This window comes from Atractosteus spatula, chromosome 5, assembly GCF_055471065.1.
Source record: "Atractosteus spatula isolate fAtrSpa1 chromosome 5, fAtrSpa1.hap1, whole genome shotgun sequence".
Classification (NCBI taxonomy): domain Eukaryota; kingdom Metazoa; phylum Chordata; class Actinopteri; order Semionotiformes; family Lepisosteidae; genus Atractosteus; species Atractosteus spatula.
This window is the reverse complement of record NC_142710.1, coordinates 56,192,175-56,219,239: the sequence shown is the minus strand read 5'-3', so window position 1 is coordinate 56,219,239 and position 27,065 is coordinate 56,192,175. Positions and strand designations below refer to the sequence as shown.

Below are 27,065 nucleotides of genomic sequence, written 5' to 3'. Positions count from 1 at the left end.
AGCTTTTGTATTTGAAGCAATATTCTGTGTAGCTCTCAAGCCCTCACATAGTATATTGTACCATGGAATTGACATTAACCTTTATGCAATATAAAATAAAGGAAGTAGGGAGTTATTTTTCTTCTGTTGAACTAGTCTTTCAGGTAATAATTTACTAGGGAATGAGGAAGTTAAAAAAACTCCATGTGAGTGGCAAACGGGAATGGATCAGCTGACTGGTACTGTACTTCCACTCAGTTGAGCCACAGAAAAGGCATTAGGAAACTACATTTTGCAAGGTAAGCCTGTTGCCTGAAAAATTAGGATCACACAAAAAAATAACCAAAAATTTCATACAGTTTAATTTCTATAAATTAACGAATGTATTATTTTTGCAATGTAATAAGGCATTTACTTAGAATAATTAAGAATTAAGATTTGTTATTTTTTTTTAATCATTCTTTAATGATTATAGAAGAATTACAGTATAACAATATCTATCAATTATGGATCTTATACTATGTGAATTAAATTCTTCAATGGAAGATACTGTGCAATATTAAGTGTGGTTGTGTTACAAAAATATTTTTTGGACTAAAATACTGTATGGAGCTTTATTACAATATGATTAATGTGTTTAGTCCTGATGACTGAAGTCCAAATATAGATAAGCACTTTTAGATAACTGTGAATTGCTTAATGGTGATGATCCTATACTGTATGTATATATTTGTTTAGTAAATTACAATAGAACACTTTTACAAAATCCTTTCGCTATCAACTACACTTTCGAGCATTTATCGAGTTACCTTCAGAGTTTGGGGCCTCAATACCTAAAAACTGGAATAACAGAAGAAATGCTTCCATAAAATGCAACTTAATGTAATTGGTTTTGTATTTCAATCATCTGAAATTGTGTATTTGTTCCGTAGTACATTGAGAAAATCTGGTCAATAAGGTCTAATTCACAAAGAACAGGGAACATTCTACAATAGAGTGCAGAAATAGCTTCCCTTTTATTGAATTATTCTAATAGGCTCTTAGAAGCTGTTCATGTGGGAAATAGTTCATATCATTTTTAATTATCTATGCATGAAAGAATCAAGCTCCATGCACACAGGACGTTGCATACAATATCTTTCATGTAGCAGTTCATGAGTCTACTTCAAACGGGCACAAAAGGATCTTTCATTTGGAAAATTTTTGAAACCAACTTTTCCCCGATACAACTAAAAAAAAAAATTCAAAACAGACCCTGTCTGTTTATGTTTGTTTAAGATATTTACATATGGTATTTTCATTTCTTATCACGGAACATAAATCTTTTTTAAATTCTCTAAAAAAAGGTTGTAAAAATATTTGTTTTTCTTCACGATTCCCTTTAGCTCTAAACAATTCAGAGAGGCAGAAAACAAAGTGTATAAGGAACTCAGATAATGTTTGGGGTCTTCCGCTCTTCCAGGAACGGTTTCCAGGGCTGACCTTTCATCCAGACGTCGAAATGCAGCGAACACTGGATCTTGCAGATGAAAATGATTCTGCTTTTGAGGCAGTCTCCCCACAAGCCTCTGACCCAGATAACATCCTGACTTTTGCCTGTGTTTTGCCAACAAAGAGAGGAATTAATGTCTCCAATGAGGTTCTCATTGTGCAACTGCCAGCTCAAGAGAATGTGCGCCAACTCCGACTTCGCATCTGCGTTCAGGCACAGGAGAAAGGGCATCACCCAGACATCTGCCATGTCCTCGACCCCGAGTGCTACCAACTCCTTTACACAAGAGGACCAGACTGGTGTGAAATTTACGATGACTATCAGATCCTGAGGACCTTAGAGGCGGTCAGATACTGGCACCAACAAGGTATAAAAATGGGTAAAATTTTTGTGAAACCCACTTCTGAAGGTAAAGAGCAAGGCAAAACCTTCCACAGTAACCTTGCCTACTTGATCGGACATGACCTCAACAAGACTGTTGTTGATCGCTTGGATGAGTTGAGTTTTGCCCGAAGGAAATTTGCATCTCCTCGCAAGATAGAACTCCGTAACCGTAACCCCAGGGAATATGTCACTGAGCCTTGGACTGCTTCAGTTCCTCTCCCAAAAGACCAGCAGACCATGCTTAACAGTAGGATACCCATTACTTTCCATTACAATGAAGTGAGCTTGAGTGTGAAGGCAGACCTAAAGGAACGGCCTTCTGCTCTGATTGAAATGTTTATGCAGAAGATGTCTGACAGAGGTTCGGCTATGGAATATGCAGCCTCTGACTTGACGCTTAAGGTTTGCGGGAGAGAAGAATTCTTAACAGGAGAGTGGGCACTGTCTGATTTTCTCTGGGTTCGGCAGTGCCTTAAAACTAAAGAGGGAATTCATCTGTCTGTGCTCCCAGTGCTTTCATTCCAAGAGGATGAGGTTAGAATAGAGGACTGGCCATTAGTGGACAGCTTCACTGGACTTTTCAATAGTCACAGGGATCTCACTCTGGCCAACAAAGAAGTTGATGACATCCTGATGATCTCCCTCTGGGATTGCAATAGGAATTTCAGAGTAAAGTTGCTTGGATTTGACATCCCTCAGTTTCCTGGCAAAGCTCCTCAGTACGTTTACGTCGAAGCTTTCATCCTTCATGGGAAGAACGTGGTGTCATCAGTCCGGTCTGTGCCCAAGGCTTTTGAGGATGAAGTTCTTTGGAATGTGTGGCTGGAGTTTGATATGCTGCTTAAAAACCTGCCACGAGGTTCAAAACTGGGCTTCAGCATCAATGGAATTTATATTGATGGCAATTCGACGAAGGAAAACAAGTCACCCCCACCCGGAGGAAAGTTGTCAGACTACCCAAAGGGCAAGGAAAAGGCTTTGTACTTTGTGAACCTCTTGCTAATTGACCACAGGTGTCTCCTCAGACAAGGGCAACACACTCTCCACATGTGGCCGTTTCCTGAACAAGAAGAGGAAATGTTTACCTTTGAAGCTGACAAGCTTTCTTCCACAACCAATCCAGATCTGGTTAACTCCATGGCTATCACCATCATATTAGACAAATACAGTTTCCCTGTTGTCCTACCACATAGTCGGGACTCACCTCCTTCTTCCTCGTCATCAGTATCATCCTCTCTGACAAAAGATGATGTTTCTTCAAAACCTTCAGCTGTGTCACACAAAGGCATTCTCCAGCGGTTTAGGGAGGAAAGTTCTCAGTATGGGTCCCATCTGCTGCAGTTCCTGAGTACCATTAACTGGTGTGATCCTGACACAGTACGGGACATCCACTGGCTTCTGCACAATTGGGACCCACATGATCTGGATATTTCCGTTGCTCTGGAACTGCTCAGCATTAAATATGCTGATGAGGAGGTCAGGCAAATGGCGATCAAGAAATTGGAGAGACTGACAAACAATGAGCTCCTGAGATACCTGCTCCAGCTCGTACAGGTTAATGCTTTTCCTTTGTATTTGACTTATTTTACAATTATGACAGGTCTCTTCAACAGCCAATCCTGACTTGGCTGACTTCATTATTGTAAAGGCTCAAAGCCAGCGTGTAAAGAACCCAAGATTTTATGTGTATGTATATTCACTGCTGAGGAAAATGCTTCTGTTCTTTTCACACAATGCTTAATCCTTCCTTGTGCAGAAAGAGAAAAATTCTGTTCTGGTGGCCTAATATTGAACCCTTTAGACATTATTTTAAGATGACATTTATTCTTGATAGATCTGTATTTTGTAGTATGAAATTAGTATCCTTTTATCTGTACGAATTTTAGAGGAGTATATTATTTCACTGATGAGGAGTTCCTGACGATTGGATTGATTAATATGATCGGTTAGATAATACAACACTACATATTGGCGGCTCACATATGTTTTGTTAACCAAACAGGTCTGCATCTAATGCTATAGGTTTCACGATCATGTAAGGATCAGTGTATTCTACAGTTATGTTGGAAGACATAAATCGAGGGTTCTTGAAAATATTAAAAGCACATTAACTATGAACTGTGCTGTCTTGTAGGATGTGCCATCCTTTGTTTGAGATGTTAAGCTGAGGTCTTGACTTCTGTGTCTTGAAAGATCTCATGGCACTTTATGAAAGGTAGTGCTAGACCCTATTCTCAGTAAACCACTTTACGGTAAACCAAGCTGGATATTTCTTTACTGTCATAAAGAAAGGAGGACAGACAAAGTTAACAGGTTAACCTCATCTCTCATTCCTTTCCTAAGAACAGCAACAGGCTTTGATGTTTTGATGAGGCTCTTGAAGATGAATTAAATTTTCATACAAAAACATGCATTTATGATTGGTCAGTAGCAGTTTTTTTAATCATATAAGGTATAAACAAGGTCAAAAAGTTGGCAGTTAGGGGCAATTAACCAAGACCCTACAGCTAAGACCCTATTCCCTTTCATGTTGTTAAATCACATGTATTGTAGGATACATGAGTTACACCTCCACTTAAGAGACCTTGAAGAAACCTTGATGAGCCGGGAGTGTACAAAACAGTAAAATAGTTTTTGAGGACCTAATTGTTAAATCCTAACAGTCATAGGTTCCTTCAGTAGGGATGTGATCCTTAATGTCTTGTATGAATTTCACTCTTGGCTTGCACAATACAGCCTACTTAAAGTTCCTTCTTAATTCAGTTAGTAAAGCAGTTTCGTCTCTCCACAACCTGTAGTGGAGCTGCTTGTGTGTAATAGTTACCACATGTCACTTGTGGGGTGGGGGTTGGCTGCATTTCTGTGGTGGGTGCTTTCACCCTTAGGGATGAAAAGGGTGTAGTGGGGAAGATAACTCTCAAGACACAGGAATTTGGAAACTCTTCAACTTTATGCACTGCAGCTGCTGTAGAGACATCTCACACACCCCCTGCCCAAGCTTCACTTGGAGTGATAACTATTCAGTAAACTACCTCCGAACATAAACTTATTAAAATGTGTTGGAGCCACCACAACACGATAGCTTACATACAGTACTCTACTTGTTTACTTGTTTCTGCTAAAGCTATATTTCTTGAGGTACAGTAAATAAGGCAATGAGGTCCATGTCTGGTAATTTTACATCTCCTCAGATCTGATCTCTGACCTTTTCTGGATAATGTTTTGACTCCCAGGAATGCTTGGTTCTGCTATCTGTCTGCGTTTCACATCCCCCTATATTGTTTCTCTTGTAAATCATACATTTGTATTCAAGGGCTATCCAAATGTACAGAAATATTTATTGTTAAATGTCAGTGCCAGTGGAGTTTTCTCCACAACTTGTAGGGTTCTTAAGAAAAAAGTTCATGTTGTTTTACATAAAATTTCTGTGGTTCGATTTCATCACGTTTGCTTTTGTGATTAACATGCATGACAAAGTTTTCAATTCTTGAATATCCCATGGCAACAAACCTGTTCTTTATTGGTTTCATCATAAACTTTTGAAAGATTATTGCGATTTTTATATTCATCTATTATAGAAGCCAATTTTTTCAGCTTGACAGACATTACATTATTTCCTTTCTGCTGGTAACACTCTGACAGTGCCGAATACGAATGTCTGGCAGAGATGTTGAGCTCTTCACTACAGTTTCAGCCCTCAATCAGAAAATCTTCACTGCAGAAATCACAAATACCTTTAGGGAGCTTCTTATCTCTGGTGTCAAAAGAGTATCATAGAATTTTGCCTTGAACAGAATAGAGCAATATTAACAAAAGCATAAACGTGCATTAAGAGAATGTGACTATGGAAATAATTCAGAGAGTTTTATTTTATTGGTTATTCATATTTTCTTTTTATAAAAAATGTCTTGCAGTATTTTTAGATGCATATCTTAAAAAAAAATAACAAAACATTAAAAGGTTTTTTATGACACTCATCTGATTTTTATAAACACTGAATATTTGTTTTGTTAATTTTCTGGTACATTCAGCATACGGTAGGACGCTCTAAAGTGTTTTTGTGCATTTTTACTTATGTACTATGTAACCAAAGCTAAGACATAAATATAACGTATCTAATTCTGAAGTAAAGTAACAAAGGACTCAGCTATTTGTATTTTGATTCAAACAAGTCTTCCTAATAGTATATTATAATAATTCTTTATAGTAGTAATTATGATGGTGATGGTTGTCCATCATGTCCGATGATGACAGCTGTACTTTGTGCAGCTCATCTGTTTTGGAAGATGAGCTGCATGAAGAAACCTGTGCAGGAGAGCGTTTTGAAGTGAGAAAGCAGTTGCACTGGGGCAGTTCCACTCTCTCGACCTCATCCGGGTACTGACCAGGCTCACACCTGCTTAGCTGCAGTGGGTTGACAGAAGTGAGCTGCAGGGTGATATGGCTGCTGGCCAGTATTAATTATAATCCCATTATAACTGGAGGTTTTACACCATGTGGTAAGCACTTAAACAATTAAGACTATCATAACGTTGTCCTGAGGGGCGGCACAGTGACACAGTGATTAGCATTGCTGCCTCGCAGTGCTCGGGCCCTGGGTCCAGTTCTGGACCTGGGGTGCTATCTGCATGGAGTTTGTATGTTCTCCCACAGTCAGAAGACATGTGTGAAAAGGTATTGGCCCTAGCTGTGAGTGAGTGTTGTCCTGTGATAGACTGGTGTTCTGTTGCTTGTGGGGATAGGCTCTGGCTCCCCTGTGACCCTGAATTGAAAGAACTGGTCAGGCGATGGTTGGATGGGTGGATAATATTGTTCTGCTCTGGTTTTATTGCTTTAATTCCTGGCTCTGAGAGAACCCTTTTGTTTTCAAGAAGAATTTGTGATTAGAGGTCTATGGGTTCTTGAGAAAACAAAAGTTCATATTGTTTTGCATATTATTTCTGTGGTTTTATTTCATCAAGAGCAGGGCATCCCAAGAGCCCAGTGTCTTTTGGTTTTTGTTCCAGCTAAGTTCTTCATTATTGAATTGAACCCCAGATCCAACAAATACTTCATGAATATAACTTATGAATTGTTTTCAACCCTGCAACTGTACAAAGTTCTAATTTTACCTTAACTGATTCATAAGCGACTTCCAAATGGCAAATTTTGTGGAGCACAGATCAAATGAAGAAGTGCAGTACATCACACTAGGCAGCGATGCAGAGTAATGATTTAGGGTTCTGTAAAGAAAGGTCATGGGCTTGAAACTGGGGTGGGATGCTGCTGTGGTCAATTTGAGCAAGAAACGTCACTCAAATTGCTCCAGCAAATGCCCTGCTGTATAGATTGGTATTCTCCAGGTCATCATTATTAATGGGAACTTAATGGGACTAAATTGTCATATTTATTTAGATAAAGAATTAAAAAAATAAAGTAGTTCAATGAAGAGGTCTATTAAGCAAAACAAGGGGCAATAAAACCTGGAAGTGAGGACCAAAATAAATAAGGTATTATTTCAGCTTGATGGCAAAAGATTTGTAGCTTTGGGAGGCAAATCTATACTGTATGTACTGTATGTCAAACTTGCCTCACACTGTTCCATCGAATCAGGAGCTAATAAAGAACAAAATGTGCCATATTGCTCATCTATATTTTTCATCAAGTTGCATTCTTGTTCTATTTCAATTGATTCAGCAAAAAAATGTGACAAAATGCACCTTAGATGAAGGTTTTACAAAGTGCTTTAATATTTTTGAGATATTACATTTTTCTAGTTCTTTTTCCAGTGCGTAAGATCACTTTTCAACGAATAGGCTGCTTGAAGTTTCTTAGAATTTTTTTTATCTTTACCACAGCTTTTCAACAGAAGCAACGGGATTGATAAGTTAATAATGCTTTAATCAACACCTTTGTCCTTAGCGGATAAATGACAATTTCAGAGGAATATTCAGAGCTTGTATGGAGCAAATAACAGTAAGAATCTATTTATAAGTCTTATTTCTTACTTATAAATATACTGTTTTTTTAGAGTAGTTTATTGTTGCTTGGTCTGTATTCATAGCTGAAGCTGTAAGAAATATCCAAACCTGAGACTTTTCCACAGACTTCAGTTGCAGGACTGTTTTTCCATTTTTAATTAAGTGGGCTAAATTGAATCAAATTAAGTGTGTGGTAATTTGTGTTATATGGTTTCATTTTAAAATTTTCCTCCAAAGAAATGGAAATGAAAAAGGCAGCAGCTGCCACTCCTGCTGTCTCCTAGAGATGTAGAAGTCATAACACTGTCTTTCTCCTTTTCAGACATTGAAGGTGGAACCATACCATGACAGCTTTCTGGCCAGGTTCCTCATCCAAAGAGCATTAAGAGTAAGTTCAGTCTTGCATGTGTATGTTACTCAGAGTAATCATGTGATCTGGTGTGTGTTTGTTTTCAATCTGTGTTTGTGTTAGGGAGACACAAATACAGTACAAGCATATTCTTGTCTGCAGTGCTTAGTATATAAGATAGTGTGGCATCCCAGCTACAGCCAGGACCTAATTATAAGGTCATGAAATGATCATTCCCAGTGATGCTGACTGACTACTTGACCAGCACGACAACACAGATTTCTGTGCTCGCCATGCAGTCAATCAGTAAGTAGCTGCATCATAGGCTACACAGGTATTCATAGGCTGCAGAGGAACAAGTAAAGGTTTATTCCATGTTGAAAAGAGAAGAAAAGAAACACAATGTTTCGGCTGTGGAGCCTTCTTAGGGTGTTCTTCACAGCCGAAACTTTGTTTCTTTTCTTCTCTTTTCAGCATGCAGTCAATCAGCCTATCATGGGAAATCCATTTTCCACTGTAAAATGCCACACTGTTATTTTGTTCAAAATAGCTATGAAAGTGAACTGAGTGAGAAGAGTCCACTTTGCCTTTCACTTGGCCATGTCAGATGTTGGGCAAATTGTGTTGTACTTCACTTCCCTTTTCTCCCCTACTTGGTTATTTTGTTCCTTTTTTGTAATTTTCTTTATTTGACTTCTGGAGCCATTGAGAGGGGCCGCTGAGATGGACTGTGCTGTTGTTTTTCACAGAAGTGTTTTTTTTTTCATTTCAGCTTTTATATATCTATAGCGACATTTGGTCTTTTCATGGCTGTTTTTGACTTCTAAATGTCTCTGTTCATCTCTTGTGCGTCATGTGGCTTCCACTCTTGCAGGTTTGCAATTTTTGCTACCTTTCTTTTGTGGTCTGTCACCAGCTGCTGTGGCTGCTGCTAAAGTTGGTCTCTTTGTCTACTTTTCTGCTGTGCTTTTGCTGCTTCTAAGTTGAGGTCCTTGCTGCTGGACTGTTTCAGCGTGCTGTGTACTAAGATGTGCCGCTCTGGGGCTCTATTTCTGATCGAGAATATGGCTTTTGCTCAGATGTATATCAGAATTTGGGGGGACGGGATCTGGATATGGGGTTGTCTATAGTAATCTACTTACAATTGTAAGTACTATTCAGTCACATTGTTTTGCAATGGGCAATGCTTGATACATGCATTAGAGACACTTATACTGTACACTCCTGATGTGCTTAGAAACTCCTCCAGCTTTTACCATACACAGTGCTATTGAATTTCTTACAAATTAATCTGTATTTTGTAGCTACCTCAATGTATGTTGGTGCCTGCTTGGTGAAATGTAGCCCGTGTCACAAATTGTTCTTATGAAACAGCAGTCTTACTTCAAGCACATAAGTCATTGTTCTAGAGGCAATACAAGTGTAGTAGGGTGAAATGTATTTCTGCACGAATGAAGCTGGCCACCAGTTTTTGATTTATTGTTAAAATGCAGCCTCTGTAGCCAACTTCTGTTAATTTGAAAATTGTTCAGTCTCTTATGTCTAAAATTCATAACATGATGAGGTGACATTTTCCCTCTAAACCAAAACTACCCCAATACTGCCACTGAATGTTAATAATACAAAGGCACAAATGATTAATCGGCTCAAGGTCAAACTATGTAACTGATCTACTTCAAAATGATCAAGTATCTTTCTGGAAACTTGCTAATTGATTTTAACTGATATAGAAACCTTATTAACACACTGTTACATTACAGGGATTTCACTTGATATTTTATGGTTTTCAAATTGGTAATGAATTTCTGTATTCTTTACTATGAATACCTGCATCTTCTCAATAACTTTCCTCTAGTATTGTATTGCAATGCCACTTATTTGGAATGCCTCAAAACTGCTTGTTTTTGTTTTTAAATGAGAAGGAATTGTGTGACAGGCTATTATACACCCACAATATAGATTGCAGAAGTGCAGTTTCTAAAAGCCTGGAAGCCAAAGGGACCTATACTACTCAGAAACATTGGCATGTTTGTTAACTCATGTATCTATAACTAAGAATATATTAAAATATATTTGTTCTGTCTGTCTTTTAAAAGAGCAAGAGAGTTGGACACTACTTCTTCTGGTACATGCGCAGTGAAGTGACCGGTTCCCTCTATTTCCGTGACCGATTTGCCGTGATTCTCGAGGCCTACCTGATGGGGTGCGGCCAGGCCATGCTGGATGGGTTCCTCAAGCAGGTGCAGATGGTGGACTGCCTTCGCAAAGTGGCAACCGATATCAAGAAGGTCTTTTCAGAAAAGAGTGACCTCCCCCCCACCGGTAGGTCAATGCTAAGGATTTTAAAAAAGAGCACCAAATATGCTTTTCTTTCCATGTTGTTCCGCTTGGAAATGTTTGGAGTTTGCAACATTAGTTTGATGTTTCTCTCTTGATTTTTGCATTTCTCGTCAGCTGCATTAAAATTGCAAGACATGCTGAGAAGCCACGTTCTACCCCAGAACTTCCAGGTCCCTTATGACCCTCGCATTATAGCAGGACAGATTGTGGTATGTTGTTTTGTTTAGATATTATTGTTCTTATTAGTCCACGTCACGGTATATAAATGATGGTTATGCAGATTTCTTCTGGGGTCTTTACTAAGTTTTCAAGAGACAACTAGTAAAGACACTCAGCCCTGAGCAGGTATACATGCTACGATCCAGGTGTCACAGCTAGGGCTACAGTATGTTGTAAGCCAACTTTTCCCAGGATTTTCCCGAATTGTGTTGCACAGTCAGCTGAGTCGAGAACGGAACTGGGAAGGTAGGGTGCTGCTGGTGAAGGCTGGGACTCCTCCAACGAGATATAGCTGGAGAAATATAAGGAATATCTGATTAGTGCTGAACATTCAGCTCAGGACTGTGGTGCCTCGGACATGTTAAATGATGAGTGGCTTGAAGATTGGTGTGTGGGAGGAGGTCTTCTGAAAGTTAAACATGCTTGAATAGTTGAAAGTTTTGAGGTGAAACTATTAGAGAAGACTAAAAAAGACTTCCACTAAGGATTAGTTTGGTTACACCCCACCGAACAATTTATCATCTCTGCACAATAGTCCAGCAATAGATTTTAAGGTATTTTGCCCATCATCTTGTTGCAACTGTGCTAGAGTTACTGTATATGTAGGGTAATGTGCTAAATTGGATCTGTTTCCAGTACTCGCTTTTTTGCTTCTACCTAAGTCATCTAGTTTTTTGGAATAGAACTATTCAAATGTCCAGTTCAAAAACAATTTGTAATGTCCTTGGGCTACTTTAAGCCTTGGCATTTCTTTCATTATATGTTAAAAACACTAGCAAGGAATGTTTTGCCAAAGATATCTTAGGATAGCCATAAAAAATGTAAGAGAACCCCAGCTGATGAACTCATACAGCTTAAAAGGTTGTCCATTTTTTGGTGTACTTCTATCCACTCCTCTCATGGCTGTGAAAGAAATTGTTTTGTTTTTGAGCCAGAGTTTAGTTCAATTGTTTGACCCCGCTCAAGACAGCATCTCACTGTAGCTGTGCTCTTGTTGGAGATACAGCTGGAGAAATGTAAGGTAATGGCCTCCAAGAAGAAGCCCCTGTGGCTGGAGTTCAGTTGCTGGACATCAGAGGAGTCACCCAACCAGACTGTCGGCATCATCTTCAAGCATGGCGACGACCTGCGACAGGACATGCTTGTCATTCAGGTGGGAGAGGCTGCAGGGCTCATGAGCAATCATTTTAATGGGCAAAATCATGATATAGGGGGCAGAATACAATGTTGCCAAGCCAACAGGTCTACATCTGACTAGCATTAATCCTGTGAACTCAAACTCATCATTTTGCTTTTCTAGCAAGGTTTAATACAAGAGCACTTTCATCTCTGATTTCTACTGTATGCACAGATTGCCTATTTTGTCCTATTTATTTGATGCTGATGATCTTGAATAAATAATCTCTCTTTTGAGAGTGCCAGAACATTTTTGTTGCTATGTTAATTTAAAAATAATTCAAGAATTAAACTGACAAAGTTCAAAGTTAGTCCATGGGCAAATATAACCTATTAGAAGCAATTTGCAGTATTCAGGTACAAACAGTACATCCTGGGGACCACTGTGGCTGTGTGTTCCATAATCACAGACTAATTACAATGCAGAGAATAGCCATCTTAAATAGATAGTGTCACAGCAGATTGGATATATTATACTTCTGATGTTTTAACCACTCTCAAACTTCAGCATACTGACGAGGAAATGTATTGCACTGTTATGCAGAATTCAGGTTATGCGTAACTAAATTTGAAATCAAATAAGTTTGGTCATAATGAATGCGTTTCAGTCTTTTTTCAGTTGTAACATGATTTTTTCACAAGTTTTCAGACGCTTTCCGTTATGTCAGTTTTGTGGTAACTCTGTTGCATTTTACAGACCCTGCTAATCATGGACTCTATCTGGCAAGAGAAATCCCTGGATCTGAATCTGGTCCCATATGGATGCATATCCACCGGATACAATATAGGTAATCAATGGATTTTTTTTAGGTGTGCTTTCTCAGCTTCTGTAGCTGCATATTAAAATTCATTGTGCTGCTCTCTGGTTAAGCACTTGCCTTCCAGCTATCTTCCAGTGTTGCTTGATGTAACATGTTTGAAAGATCCCCAAGGTATTAAGTCTCTCTCCCTGGTACCCCATAAAAGACAACATTATAGCATTATTTCTGAAATTCTACAGATCTTGCATTCATCTACCAGATCTTGTGCCTGGTGTTGGTAGTGGATTTCGCAGAGGACCTTCTCCTGTACATCTAACCCATAGACTCCAATGACATTTAAGAGCTCAAGCATAGTCTGCAAATGGAAGAGGACTTTGTATCCTTCACACCTTGCAGTATAAGTGCTTCAGACAGCCTTCCTGACTTGTAGGATAAAGCTGGATTAGAATTTATTTGTGTTAGACAAGCATGAGCTTTGGAAAAGAATACAGTAGGTGTCCCAGATATACAATAATTATGGCAAATGTTCTAAAAGACATTATTTTACTCAGGTGCTCACAAAGGAAGGAGTTAATAACATGCCACAGGTTAACAGACAATCCTATTTTTTTTTCCAATTGATCTCAGCTTAACACAGACTGAAGTTACAAAAGGGTTGGGAGAACCTGGTACCAATAAGTATTTTCTCACTTATACTGAAATTAAAGACTTTATTCATGGATAACTAGGATATTTCCATTAACTCTTACAGCAAGGGCTATGCCTACGGATTTGAAAAGTGCACATGTAATACCCACCAAGGAATAGGGTGAAACTGAGACAGGCAATTAAAGACCAATCAATCTTAGCTCAATTACATGTCATATTCTGAGAAATAAAAACAATAAAAAGCCAAATTAGTAGAGCATAAAATGAAAACTACAGAGGTCTGAGTAGGTAGCTGTGTTAGCATGTGTAGGAACAGGTAAAGGTTTATTCCATGCTGAAAGAAAAAAGCAAAGAGACACGACATTTTGGCTGGGGATCCTTGGAGGGTGGGCTGAGTATATTTCACACAGAGGGCATTTGTTCCCAGCATACAGTACCTAGGACAGGTTATGGGACTATAAAGATAAAGAATCAAATGAGCATCACGAACTGAAAGCACACAGATGGAAGGAGGTGATTCTGATATTGAATTCCTCGTCTCTCAAACTTTTCTAGGGCATCTCTTAACTTGACTTTAATTTTTATTTACTGCCTATGCCGGTTACCCCCTTTCCAGCAGGTATGGATTGACACACGGGCCAAACATGACTCTGTTGGCAGATCCTAAGCATTATTCCTCATGACTGGTATCGAATTTACTGTACACAGCAAACGTACAGGAAATCTGTAACAGATGTGAAAACCACGGTTTTTGCAGCGGTTCACATTTCTGCTGCTGTTCTGTTTTCTGGGCAGGCATGATTGAGATAGTGAGAGACGCCACCACGATCGCAACGATTCAGAGGAATAAAGGTGGCACGACTGGCGCCTTCAAAAACGATGCCCTGTTGGAGTGGCTCAAAGCAAAGTGTGAACGAGAGGAAACCGTAAGCTTGTTACTTTATTTATGAAGGCCAAAAAACAGACTTGGGTCTCCCGATTGCCACTTCTTTGTTGGAAATATAACATTTCCAGCATGTATATTTATACAGTGTACAGTATATACTGTACATCAAATTCTGTCGTGTGTGTGTATCAGAATCAACACCCAAGGAACAAACAGTTGGCATTGAGTCAGAAAGGCGTCGTGAATGTTGACTGAGACAGATGGTTATATTGAAGGCCCTACAACTTTAATGTTTTTTTAAGATTGGTGAATTAAGATAATAATGCTCTTTTCATCATATTCAACAGAAATCATGGACTAAATTAAAAAGTAGTATACATTCTCATCCTACATAACTCCAGTCTGCTTTGTGGTCCTACCATGGACTTTTCTTCCTCATGCATTAATTCAACATGCTATCACTAAAGATGAAGAAGGAAAGAAAAGGATTAAAAACACCCAATCAGCTCTAGAATCTAGCTCAACTGAGCTTAATTAGTCAATGCATGTGTCCACACTCTGTACTGTTCACGGTTATTTTTCTGCTGTTAGCATAAGTATAGTTGATTTCTTTCCTAACTGTAAAATAAATGCAATTCGTAGTGTGGAACATGAAAATATACAATATGGCACAAATACAATTTACGCAGAGCTGCTGTATTTTAATTCCAGAGTTTTTCAGACTTTTTAAATGTTATAATCATGAAATAGAACCTGTAGAAGCAGGATGATGTCAGTTATTTACATGAGGGGAAAGGGAGGTTAAAATAAAAACAGTTTTATTAGATATGATCCAGTGTGAAAGTAATATCAGTCAATCGGGGTTGGAGGAGAGCGAGTGTAGACTGGTAGACTGAAGGGCGATATTGCTTAAAACTTAGCATATAGTTTGTTTAATTCAATGTTTTGTGAGTTTATAAATCGTTATGAAGAGTTCATGTTGACTCACTTTTTTTTAATTAGACAATAAGGGGATGCTATAGAAGAGACAAATGTTTGAATATCTTGGAGTGTGGAATTTAAAACCAAGGAAGTAATTTAAAAACTGTACAAGCCAGCTGGAACATTGTGTACACACACACAAGAAAGATATTGTTGCCCTAGAGGCAGCGCGAGGAAGAACAGCCAGTCCAATTTCTTTTCTGAAGGGAATGTCATCCTTAATAATATAATAATAATAATTGCTTACACTCCCCTCAAAGCGCTTTACAGGTAATGGGGACTCCCCTCCACCACCACCACCAATGTGCAGCATCCACCTGGATGATGCGACGGCAGCCATAGTGCACCAGAACGCTCACCACACATCAGCTATCAGTGAAGAGAAGAGCAGAGTAATGTAGCCAATTCATAGAGGGGGATTATTAGGAGGCCATGATTGGTAAGGGCCAATGGGAAGTTTGGCCAGGACGCCGGGGTTACACCCCTACTCTTTTCAAGAAACACCCTGGGATTTTTAATGACCACAGAGAGTCAGGCCCTCGGTTTTACGTCTTATCCAAAGGACGGCACCTGTTTTTACAGTATAGTGTCCCCGTCACCCCCTGCTGGCCCCACTAGCACCACTAGCACCACTTCCAGCAGCAACCTTTAGTTTTTCCCAGGAGGTCTCCCATCCAGGTACTGACCAGGCTCACACCTGCTTAGCTTCAGTAGGTTGCCAGTTGTGGGTTGCAGGGTGATATGGCTGCTGGATATCCTTGTCGAACTAAGACTAAGAGAACTGAAATTTTTAGCCTAGGGCAGAGAAGATTATGTGTAGAGATGATCCAGATACCTAAAGTTCTGAAAGGCATTTATCAAGTCAATTTGGAGGACTTAGAGACACTTTATGCAGAGTATTGTGTGAGCCTCAGCTCCCACATCATCTTGAAGCTGATTTGGTGGGATCCTTTGAAAAAAATATAGATGGTATTCTTAAATTCTCTTGCACATGACCACAATGGGCTGAGTGACCTCCTTTCATTTGTAACACTTCTTCTATTCTATTACTAATGTCTAGTATCAACCTGCATACAGTATATCTATGTTTATAAGTACTTAATGTTCACACTCTAATTCATTGCGATTGCAACTCCTAAGTAAACCTGGAAAGCTGTTTATTCTAAAGTGTATATACCGTATATATATCGGAGGTCAAAATTAACCAAGTCATACAGAAGAGATTTAATAATAGTGAAACAGCTATTCGTGGCTTAAAAACATTCAGTCTACTGTAGTGTTGTGACTGGACAAAGAGCTAATTAGTAATCCTACACAGAATTCCATATCTGCTGTATGTAGTCTCGTGTATGATTTCAACACAAAAAGTTAAATCTTCTCTTCTTAAATGTGTTGCTGTAGATTAAAATGTGTTTTTCTCTACTAATTATGAAATGTTTGGTGGCAGCAGTAGGGAAAAACGGTTTAGGAGTCATAGTGGATTGATCATTCTCAGCATGCAGAGATAATGAATGGTGAAGCTATTTTGAAAAAGGTGGACACAAACTGTGGAATGGCAGTGCAGAAAGATTTTGAATGATTGAATATCTTTGCCAAATCTCAAGAGGAATACTTTCTTCACTTTTTATTATTAAAATGATGCTGACGGTCTTGAGAAATAGATAGGTTTATTCCAGGAATAATGAGAGCAGCAAAACCTAAATCTGTTTACCCTTAGCACACAGCATGAGCAATGAGGCTACTAAGATTATTCAGAGTTTGTATTTAAAAGATTTAAATAAAATAAACTCCAACAGTTTCTTCAGACTTCCTGACACAAGCATGAGTGTCTTACTGTACATGTGTTAGTGTCAATATTGTGCAGTGAAGGCAGTCATGTCTGTGGTATAGTTTCATATTTCTCATTAATAATCATTGATTATCTTTGGGTGAGTATCCTTCTCATGGACAAAAAGGAGACTATCAGAGCATAAATCATAATTTATGGAAGAGTTTGTGTGTTAATGGAAGAGTGCATTAGATAATTAAAGCAGCCATGCTGAAGTGTGAAAGCCAATCATATTAGTGCAACAACGTTTTTTGGGGTGGATTTTCTTGGTAAAAGCCGTATGTTTGTAAAAAGGCCCAGTCTTGTTTTATTAAGAAATCACCAACATTGTACAGCTTGAGATGCTATTTTTCTCATCCACGTTTCTCATTTCTTTTTGCCATTTGTGCTCCAGCTCTATCAAGCCATGGAGAGGTTTGTCACTTCCTGTGCTGGGTACTGCGTGGCTACCTATGTACTGGGAATTGGTGATCGCCATAACGACAACATCATGATTACAGAACAAGGTAGGGACAGGCTGTGGCATTTTCATTGGGATATAATTATTTGCAATTATACATGATAAAGTTCACATTGTTTTATAAATGTGTTATTTGATTTGATTTTTTACCTGCTTCATGTATTTAAGCTTGACTCTCATTTTCTTGCTGCTTAGATTATTACTGGAAGTTCCTACCATATTAGAATGAGCAAGTTTGTCATTGGGCCAATATGTATGTGATACCAGGTAGAGAATGGAGGACACAAAAACACAGTAGTGTCTGATAATGTGACCTTGTGCAGGGAATGATACCAATGATTTTGTAGAAGACTGATATTTACACAAGAAACACTGTGAAATTCCATTATTTAGCTGAGATCATTTAAAGAACTAAACTAGTCCTAACCATGACTGTACACCTTACTGCACAGTTATACTACAGTAAAACACACAAACACATACTGTACAGTAAAACATAGGAGTTGCTGCTTTTCCCAACATTGAAATCACAAAACATTCAATTTAAGTGTTGTCTATGGAAGAAAAGTTTCCTCATTGTAATGATTATTAAGCAACACTGATAAACTTTCATTTCATTCTATTTATTTGTATGTCCATTCAGATTTTTTATTGCTGGCAGACAGCATTGCAAATAATCTTCTAGGCAGAAACAAAATCAGCATCTCATCTGAGAAACACTTTTCAGTGAGTAATGCAAATGAAATGTGAGAAGCAGTTTTGAAGATTTTTAAAAACATTTTAAAAGCTTATTTGTTTGCTGACAAGAAAAACTGAAATAATAATAGCACTACTATTATAAGAAAGAGCATTGCTGGCATGATGGGAAAAAATACTTAATGTGTTATCTCATTATTATGAGATAGTAAACTATCTTGTAATTACGAGATACTGTAGTAGATTATCCATTAGTTTGTGATGATCACGTGATAGCACAATTGTCATACATTACCTATATTGTCATGAGTTGACTTTCTGTTTTAAGCAGTGGAATCAATTGTATAAGGATAGGTTTAAAGGATACTTTTAAATGTCTTGTTTAAGGGTGTGAGCGTCCTCATGGTTATAATGATTGTGTTCACATTATATACAAATTACAACATTTCATTATGACTAAACCCCAGTCGAAAGTAAGTCCATGCACATTCTGTAGCCCTGGACATTGTCATAAACGCTAAACCTAAAGTTCCAACTGAGCTGCTGGTAGCTCAGGTGCTGTTATTGCACAATGTAATACAGGTTGTCCATACACTCAGATTATCATTCGTATCTTTACGAGACAATTTCCAATCTCATAATTATGAGATACCACATGAAATATTTGTTTCACTGATAGCAACAGTGCGCTTCCATACTATCACATTAATAGGTAATAGCACTAGGTTCTCTAATGTTTTGAAGTCCAGTAGCTCCAGGACATACTCTAAATCTTAAAGGCAAACTGAGAAAGAGATTAGGAGGGCTAGCTATTGTAAAATAATTCCAAATGCTTTTGCTTTTATCAATGTCTGTTGAAAGGACAAAAGATGACTACGGTATCTAGAAATGTGCAATCGAAAGACCTCCTGATAGTTAAAAAGGCATTAGACTTTACTCAGTTGCTATTGTATGACAGGTTCAATACAAAGAGGTAGCTGTACTTAATCAGATTTACAAAAAAACCTAATGAAAATAGCTATCAACACATTACTTGTTTGGTGATTCAAGACCATCTCAAAGTTTTCTCCAAATGGAAAAAGAAACCCAGAGTTTTTCTTTTTCATTCACATGCCACCAAAAGATACATCCTGACCTCAAGCATACTGGAAGGTAATAGAGAAATACACTGGTCAAATTATTTGGAAGTCTTGGTTAAATACTGTTACAAAGCGTCTTTCAGGACCCTATGCAGACAGCAAAATCCGGAAGGGGAGGAGGGCTGGTTGACGAACAGGGGGGTGTGACACCAGGTGCTCGGGGGGGGGGGGGGGGGGCGTGGTCCAGGCAAACAGTCCAAGGGGAGTCCGAAGAGAAATGCAGTGCAGGCTAAAGTCCAGAGCCAGGTGATCCAATCCAAGACAGACATGCCAAAGTTAAAAACCGAAGCGGGATCCGACGAAGGGTCGGGGAGATAAAAGGGGTAACGGGACCAGGGGCTCCAAGTCCCGGACTCAGCTGGTTTGGGATGCCGATAGGAGGCCTATGCCCTCGAGCCGCGGACGTAGGGCGACTCGGTGGTAGGCGGGCCTCCAGGATTCCGTGTTCCAATGTAGAGCCCGGATCAGAGTGAGCATTTGGCTTTTGTAGGGAGGCTGGAACAGGGAGCAGGTGCACAAAATCAACTAAAATGTGAAAGAGCCGGAGCACCCCTAAAGGGGAGGGATTACAATCATGACAAATACATTTCCTCTCTGAGTAGCTGGCTTGCAGAGGATGGCCAGTGAGCTCGTGTAATGAAATGATAAATGCTGATGCAGTTAAAGACATGCTTTGTCAAGGCTTTTAGTGGTCTTTCCTTTGCGTGATATTGGTGTTGTATTTAACTTATACTCAGAAAGATGTGGCACGGGAAGGACTGGAGATTTCCTAACCAAGCATAACTAGTGAATTTAATCCAAGCATATTTTAAAAATTTTAATCCATCTCTTGAAAAAACAATTGACTTAATTGCTTTGAAGACATCTCTTTTTTTCCGTAATAAGCCTCATGTGCACCACTTATAAAAATTGTTATTTTTAACTCTTCCGCTTCTATCTTTTCTCACTTGTGAAGATAATTTTTTTCAGTGCCCTAAAGTTGTAAAAAGCTTGAAAGACCAAAAAGGGGTCTGATTTGTTCAGCTTTTGAGAACTGAAAAAAATCTAAAAGCTGCATGTTCATTGTTCTATGAACAAAAAGAGTTGGTTGCCAAATTATTTTCAAAAGACAGATATAACACCCCTCAGGGGTTAATGAATTGATAGAAGAGAACAGAGCCATCTTGTGGTTCTCTTGTGGAAATAGAACCAGACTTTTGCAGAAAATAATGCTCAAGCCAGACACTGATTTCAGCTGACCTGTTGAAGAGGGAAACAAAGATTGTTGTGAGAGTAAGAGCATTCCTTACTTGTGTAATGACAGTCACTATTGATATGATGTTTGCATTAATGCAAAGAGTGAACAGTGTTAAAGCATTTTTTTATATGAATCGTAACACCAATCATATATGAAAATATACAAGAAACTCATTCGAATGCATGTTAGAAGCTTTATTCTTAAAGTTTTAATTAGTGTTGTCACTTTACATTTCTCTTGATCATTGTCTTATGTTACAATCTGCCTTAATTCACCTTTTTCCTAATCCAAATTTTCTGCCTGCCTTTACCAATGTTTATCATACCTGAAATGCTTGTTGGAGTCTTTAACATGGATTGAGCACTGAATGAGCACCGATTGGGCTTGAATTAGATCTAATGAAAATTAAGAGCTTGTTGAAATGGTAGGATCCTGAATTAAGGTTATTTCCTGTGTACCTGATCAGTGAATGGTGGATGAAGGACATTTCATTCCTTTAATTAAAAAAATGCATCTTGAAAATTATAACTATAACTAAGAGTGCAGTGATTGACACCGATGACTGCACCTTTTTTCCTTTGCAAGGGAACCTGTTTCACATTGATTTTGGGCACATCCTGGGGAATACCAAACGATTCCTGGGTGTGAACAGGGAGAGAGTGCCCTTCGTCCTTACGCCAGACTTCCTGTATGTCATGGGCAGAGTCAACAAGAAGTCCAGCCTCTACTTCATGCGATTCAGGGTGAGGAGCCAATCAGGCTGCTGGTTTCATCTTCATATACTGTATGATAATACTGTAAAACTGTGTGTCTCAGTTAAAATCTGGGTCAAGATGAAAATGAAATGTCATTGATTAACCCCGAAATGGGCTTTTTTCACCTAGAGTTGGCAACACCATCTAGTCCAATGGTGTCCTTTTGATTACATGTGTATTGTACATCACCTAGTTTTTAATCATGGCTTATTAGTTTTAAGTTACATCAAGAATTGGGAATCTAGTGTATGAGACAGGAGTGTCAAGTTAAATACAACAGCACTTCTAACGTAAAATGTGGTAAAAAGGAAGAAAAATGCTTTGTAGTGTTTCATAGCCGTTCAGGGACGCCAAATATGTAATCATAGTGGCTCTCTGAAGGCACCAGTTCTGTAGGGTTTGGGCATTTACTGAGACAATTATTAATTGTAGCAGTAAATCACAAAATTGATTCTTTTGATGGCTTTAGAATCCAACCATGCGATATAACTCAAACAACGCACACACACAGGTACTAATACACGAGGATACATTTATTAATACATAGAATATGCATATAAACCTAACAGATCTTATCGAGAGGGTTATCAGAATACAAAAGGTATATATTCAATCAGTTACGAAGAGTTACACATATCAAGAGGACATACGTTCAGTATATCATTCATTTAGACCGTTTCATAAATGAACTTGGTTATAACTTCTACATTAGATACTTGAAACAAGTACATAACTCTTAGGAATTAAATTGATATCAACTGGTTTGGATAACAATTGAATTCTCGAGCTGTAATGCATTGAAGTTGAATACTCATCCAATCTCTGGGGATTCAGATCTCCTGCGGGCACAAAGAAACAGTTGCAGGCTGTTGCTGTCCAATCCGCGCTCTCTGGCTCGGTGCCAGGTTGTGCTGTGCGGCTTGCGACGGTGCGCTGCTGATGCTCACTGACCGGCTAGTTAGTGTTGGCTTTAACTAGCAAAGTTTGTGCACAGGAGAAAAGATGACTGTGGGTCCCAGCAAGTTAGGAAGAGGACCGGGTCGTTCCTGATGAAGAGCTAGTTCTGAATAGTGATTCAGCTTTCCACAGTTCCGACCTGTTCACGAGGCCTGCTGCTGGTTACTCTCTGGCAACCTCCACTCTAGACTCTTAGAACAAAGGAAAGTTCTGGCACTCGGACACACTGGCCGTTCCGTGGTTGTCCGGGCTGAGTCTCGGGATGGTCAGGAGGCGCGCTGCGAGAATGTCCTGCCCTTGGGAGCCTTCTGCTCCTGGGCCGTCCTGCCCTGGAATTCTCCTTTTGAATTCCCTTTAGAACAGTCCACAGAATCCTCTCCAGAATCTTACTGAATCTTGCGAATCTGAATCTCCAGGCCTGTGTTGCCTGTTTTTACCTGGAGGAACTTCAGCTCGTTGATTGGCTGAAAGTTCCATGGGCATCAGAGTCCCACGTGGGTTACTCAGCCCTACCAGTCCCTGATTGGTTGATCAAGGTGAGATATGAGTCACTTAGTCCTGACACTTAGTAATGCAGTCCAGATGTCCATCCGGCACTCCCTAGACTGATAGGCGCCAGTGGATGACCATTGATCATGATAGCCAGACTTAGCTAAGTGCATCCCCCTTTGGGAGCTGTCCTAGGAAACCTTAAATCACCCTGCACTAATGGTCTCTCTGTGACTGCTCCACAGAGATGAACAGAGAAATGGGGCCTCATTTGGGAAGCTCAGAAACACTTAATTCTGCCTTATTATTAAGCCTCGCCGCTACAGCTTCAAAATTGCAAAAAGGTTTGTTGTCAGGCATGCACAATGTAGCTTATTCCACTGGGACTTGGTACAACTGTTAAATATCCTGAAATGCAATAACCTAGTCAATCCAGAGAACTTCATCCAGAGACATCCAGAGACAGGGAACTCAAAATTAAGAGCTAAGAAAAAAAGGAAATTAAATATACTATTCAAGACTGAAAACTGGAGACAGAGCTTTACACAAAGAATCTTGGAAAGCTTCTTAAAAGCATTGTTCAAACCTGGAATAATTTCAAGAAACTATTCAATGTAGCTTGAGGACTCAGGAATCACTAGCAACCATATGAAGGAGATGGGCCAAGCGGTCTCCTCTGGTTTTGTAACCATCTCATTTTGTTCTGTTCTCGGCTTGACTGTTTCTCCTGCAGGACACGTGTATCCGGGCATACCTGGAGCTTCGTTCGCACTCCAATCTGCTGGTCACTCTCTTCTCTCTCATGACTGTTACGGGCATTCCTGAGCTCTGCTGCTCAGAAGACATCCGCTACCTGACGGAAGCTCTGCAGGTGGGCAGGAATGAGGAGTCAGCACGAGACCACTTCCTCCAGCAGATCAATATCTGCGAGCAGCTGGGCTGGACTGTGCAGGCCAACTGGTGGATCCACTTGCTGGTCGGCATCAAACAGGCCTGAAGAGTAGATTTCAGAGCAGCCTGGGGAAAATGCATTCCCACACAGACTCACAATGGGCTTCTGTCAGACTTATTGGCCATGCAGCAAAGTTCTCTGCTTGGCAGTACAGCTGCTAAGTCATGACACTCAAATCATTCCACTTTAAGACTGCAATCTTGAAAACCAGTGACTCTTTGAAATCCACTTTTTAAGACTGAGAAATGCAGATGCAGACTCTACAAATTGTCTGTATGCTGTAGTGCCATTTTTGACCCTGAAGAATCACTGTACAATATGTACCTTGTGACAGAAAATGTGGGCTGTTCCCAAAGCAGGAATGTAAAGCTTAATGAAGAACATTTGAAGAAGAGGAAGCCAATATACAGTACTGGTTGTCAGATCGATGTTTTAAAATACATTTTTTTTTCATAAAAGCTTCAGTGTTTTGAAAACATGTGGCACTACCCATTGCTTTAACTTTTTACTTTTCTTTTCTAAAAATGGAGCAAGAGAATAGAGAATGGAGCAAAAAGATAAGTCAATATGCTTGGTCATTAGCCATGGTGAGTCAGTTGGTTTACAGTAAATGTTCTGTCTCACACGGTAACAAGCATACACTTCTTAGGACCCCCCACTGACCCCCCATTAAATACTTTTGTCGCTTTTGGATTTTTAAAGAAGATGCCATTTGGTTTGTGAACAAAGTGTTTTGCCTTGAGAGGATCTCCTTATCAATCTCACGATGCCTGTTTCTCAGAAGATACTGTTTTTGAGTAGATATTATCTCTGATTTGCTCCCCATCAATGTAGTAAATCCTGCATACATATATTCCTACAGTGTACAGTATTTGTGTGGATGCCCCATTCTACTCAATTAAAACTCACCTTTGGGGTGAAAATAAACCAGAAACCATTTTTGGATTTCAGTTTACTGTAACGCATATTTTATGGTTATTCTCTCACTGTTCTTTAGGAATTATTATATTTCTAAGTGTAATCTCAGATTTTATACCTGCACTGAAAATAATACAGTACATGCACACACATTCCTGTTCTGTCTGCGAATGAATGGCTTTGCTGCAGAGAGACTCCTCCCTATGGTTGTAAGGCCTTGTGTTTGGTGAAAATCGCTTCCCCCATTAGCCCAGTTGGTGCTTTCCATTTTCTATATTGGGTACTGTGGCATGTCCCACTTTTTATTCATGGAGGGGGAGGAGGTTAAAGGCTGCTTCTTGTAATGCCTGGTCAGTCAGACATTATAAAGATATTGCCTGGGGTCACAAGGCCCCCACTCTGACGTCAAGAGATAAGAGAAACGTATTGCCCCCCCAAAAACAGCAGTACTGTTTACTTTCTAGCAAGTAAGGGTAAATATTTTTTTCAAACGTAAAATACTTTACGAAACAGGTATTTGCAAAAAAAAGAAAAAGAAACTAAATTTATGTCAATACAGACAGCAGATGTGTGTTGCAGATACTGAAACAAGATCTGTAAATTTAATAACATGGGTAAATCTAGAATTTTCCGTTTTATTTAGTTGAGATGAGTTATCAAATATTTTTTTTTCTTGGGAACAGCACCACCTACTGGTCTGCAGACACTGCTTACAGCACCAACCTGATTTTCTGTAAGGTTTTCTCATATCACGTTATTGCTGAAGTGGAACTGATTCATTTGTTTTTGACCACTAAAAGGTCAGGAAAGACCTCATGTATTGTATTTGCATTCTCTTCTATGCTAAGGAATCTGGTCCTTCTTCCCTGTCATAAGGGCAGGAGCTCCTAAGAGGAGTTTACAGTCTACAGGGGACAAATATACATTTTGTATCGTCCAGAAGATGAGTGTACTGTGATTCCAGTAAATATTTGCGCCCCTGGTGTTCGCAGCTACTGTATATTTTACCAATTGAACATTGTTTTTCTCCTCAACTAAAGAAAAGAAAAATTAGCAAGAGGCAGTGTTGTGTGACAGGGATGTGTGCTGGTTTTTGTACCCACTAGGAAAGCAGTTTGTTAAGCAGAAGTTAATGAAGCAGGCGGATGGACTGTAGAGGGGGGTCTGTCTGAGAACTGCTTAGTGTAAGTATTGGACAATTAGGGGGTGATAGATAGGTGGAGTTACGGCCAGTGTGTGAGGGGTAGGAGAGCGCTGAGGGGTGAAAGAATTGTACTCTCCAGCTCCCAAACAGTGCGAGTACGGTCTGAGTGAGCTGCCGAAGGAAATTTGTCAGATACCAGAATACCCACTTGGACTGGAATAGCGTTGTCCTGCCCATGTGTTTCATTTCATTGTAATCGGAGCCTAATACACAGAACAAAGCCTTGTGGTTTCACCCCCTGTTTAAAGGTAAGTGGATGACTGAGCGGCTGTAAATGAACTAACTGCCTAGTGATGCCAGCCTGAGAAAGATGGGTTTGCCAGTTGCAGTGTGTCTTTCAGTCACTGTCTCTGTGCATCTCAAAGAAAGAACATCATGAAATAAAAAAAATAAATAAACGCCTTTTGTTATTTACGGTACCTAAGGGCGTAGCCTGTCTTTCTGAGCCTCATGCCTGTTTTGTCAGGTCCTTGGTCCCAAAACGGGAAAATGTGTTACAGTACATTTGCAGTTTTGCTCTTGTTGTAGAAGTTACTATACTTTTTTTTTCTTTTTGATGTAGCTATGTACAGTAGGTGTGTTGATTCTGGTAGGGTGTACCTGAGTCATGCAGTTCATCACTATGCTTTGTTCAGGATCTGTCTGTGATCAGAAACCAGACAAGACAACCTTATTACAGAAACAATGTTGTAAATTTGCCTAACTGCCTGATCCATATAATAAGGTGACGGTCTTGTCCTGTGCTAGAATCCCTCACTAACCAGACATTATTAGATATGCAGTTGCTCTGAATTGCACTGAATTGTAGTGATTGATAACCTCATTTGACTGACTGTGATTCGTCAGCCTTGTGCTTGCTCTGTTGTGAAGGTTGCTTTTTTTTTTACAGACAAGTTTTTCAGAGATGATCATGGATAGTTGTGATTTTGTGTAGTTGTATTTTGTTGATTTCTAAGAATGACGACAAAAGGAATAAGGAAAACTGGATATATTGTATTATTTCAATGAAGGATTTTAAAACCATTTCATTTGGTATGGACCATCCAGGTGTCTGTCGTTTGAAAGCTATCTGATAAATATCAAACAATTACCAGAAAGAACCACAAAGTTTTGCAAATAATGATTGACACTTTATCATGACATATTACTCTGTCATAGCTTTGAGGAGAACTTTTCTTATAAATACTCGCAGGAGAAGTGCAAGTCAATCCATTATAAGTGTTGTACTACTTCAGTAATTTATCCAAAATAAACA

General features: G+C 39.2%; 1 protein-coding gene across 1 annotated transcript; it reads left to right on the top strand.

The window, feature by feature from the left end:
- The first annotated feature begins 226 nt into the window (after window positions 1–226).
- Window positions 227–24,622, top strand: LOC148835305 (phosphatidylinositol 4,5-bisphosphate 3-kinase catalytic subunit gamma isoform). Its single transcript, XM_088916608.1, has 11 exons — window positions 227–278; window positions 1,442–3,409; window positions 8,138–8,203; window positions 10,261–10,486; window positions 10,619–10,713; window positions 11,730–11,876; window positions 12,597–12,687; window positions 14,104–14,234; window positions 17,398–17,509; window positions 21,121–21,278; window positions 23,470–24,622. The coding sequence occupies exons 2-11, from the start codon at window positions 1,481–1,483 to the stop codon at window positions 23,731–23,733; spliced, it is 3,219 nt and encodes a 1,072-aa protein (XP_088772734.1). The 5' UTR covers window positions 227–278; window positions 1,442–1,480; the 3' UTR covers window positions 23,734–24,622.
- Window positions 24,623–27,065: the final 2,443 nt, after the last annotated feature.

What these genes read in the sequence shown, in the direction of transcription:
- LOC148835305 (XM_088916608.1), top strand. Translation starts at nt 1,481, where the DNA reads ATGCAGCGAACACTGGATCTTGCAGATGAAAATGATTCTGCTTTTGAG. An exon ending in TCATCCAAAGAGCATTAAGA is followed by an intron (nt 8,204 to 10,260) that starts GTAAGTTCAGTC and finishes GTCTTTTAAAAG; the next exon opens with AGCAAGAGAGTTGGACACTA. An exon ending in GAGTGACCTCCCCCCCACCG is followed by an intron (nt 10,487 to 10,618) that starts GTAGGTCAATGC and finishes ATTTCTCGTCAG; the next exon opens with CTGCATTAAAATTGCAAGAC.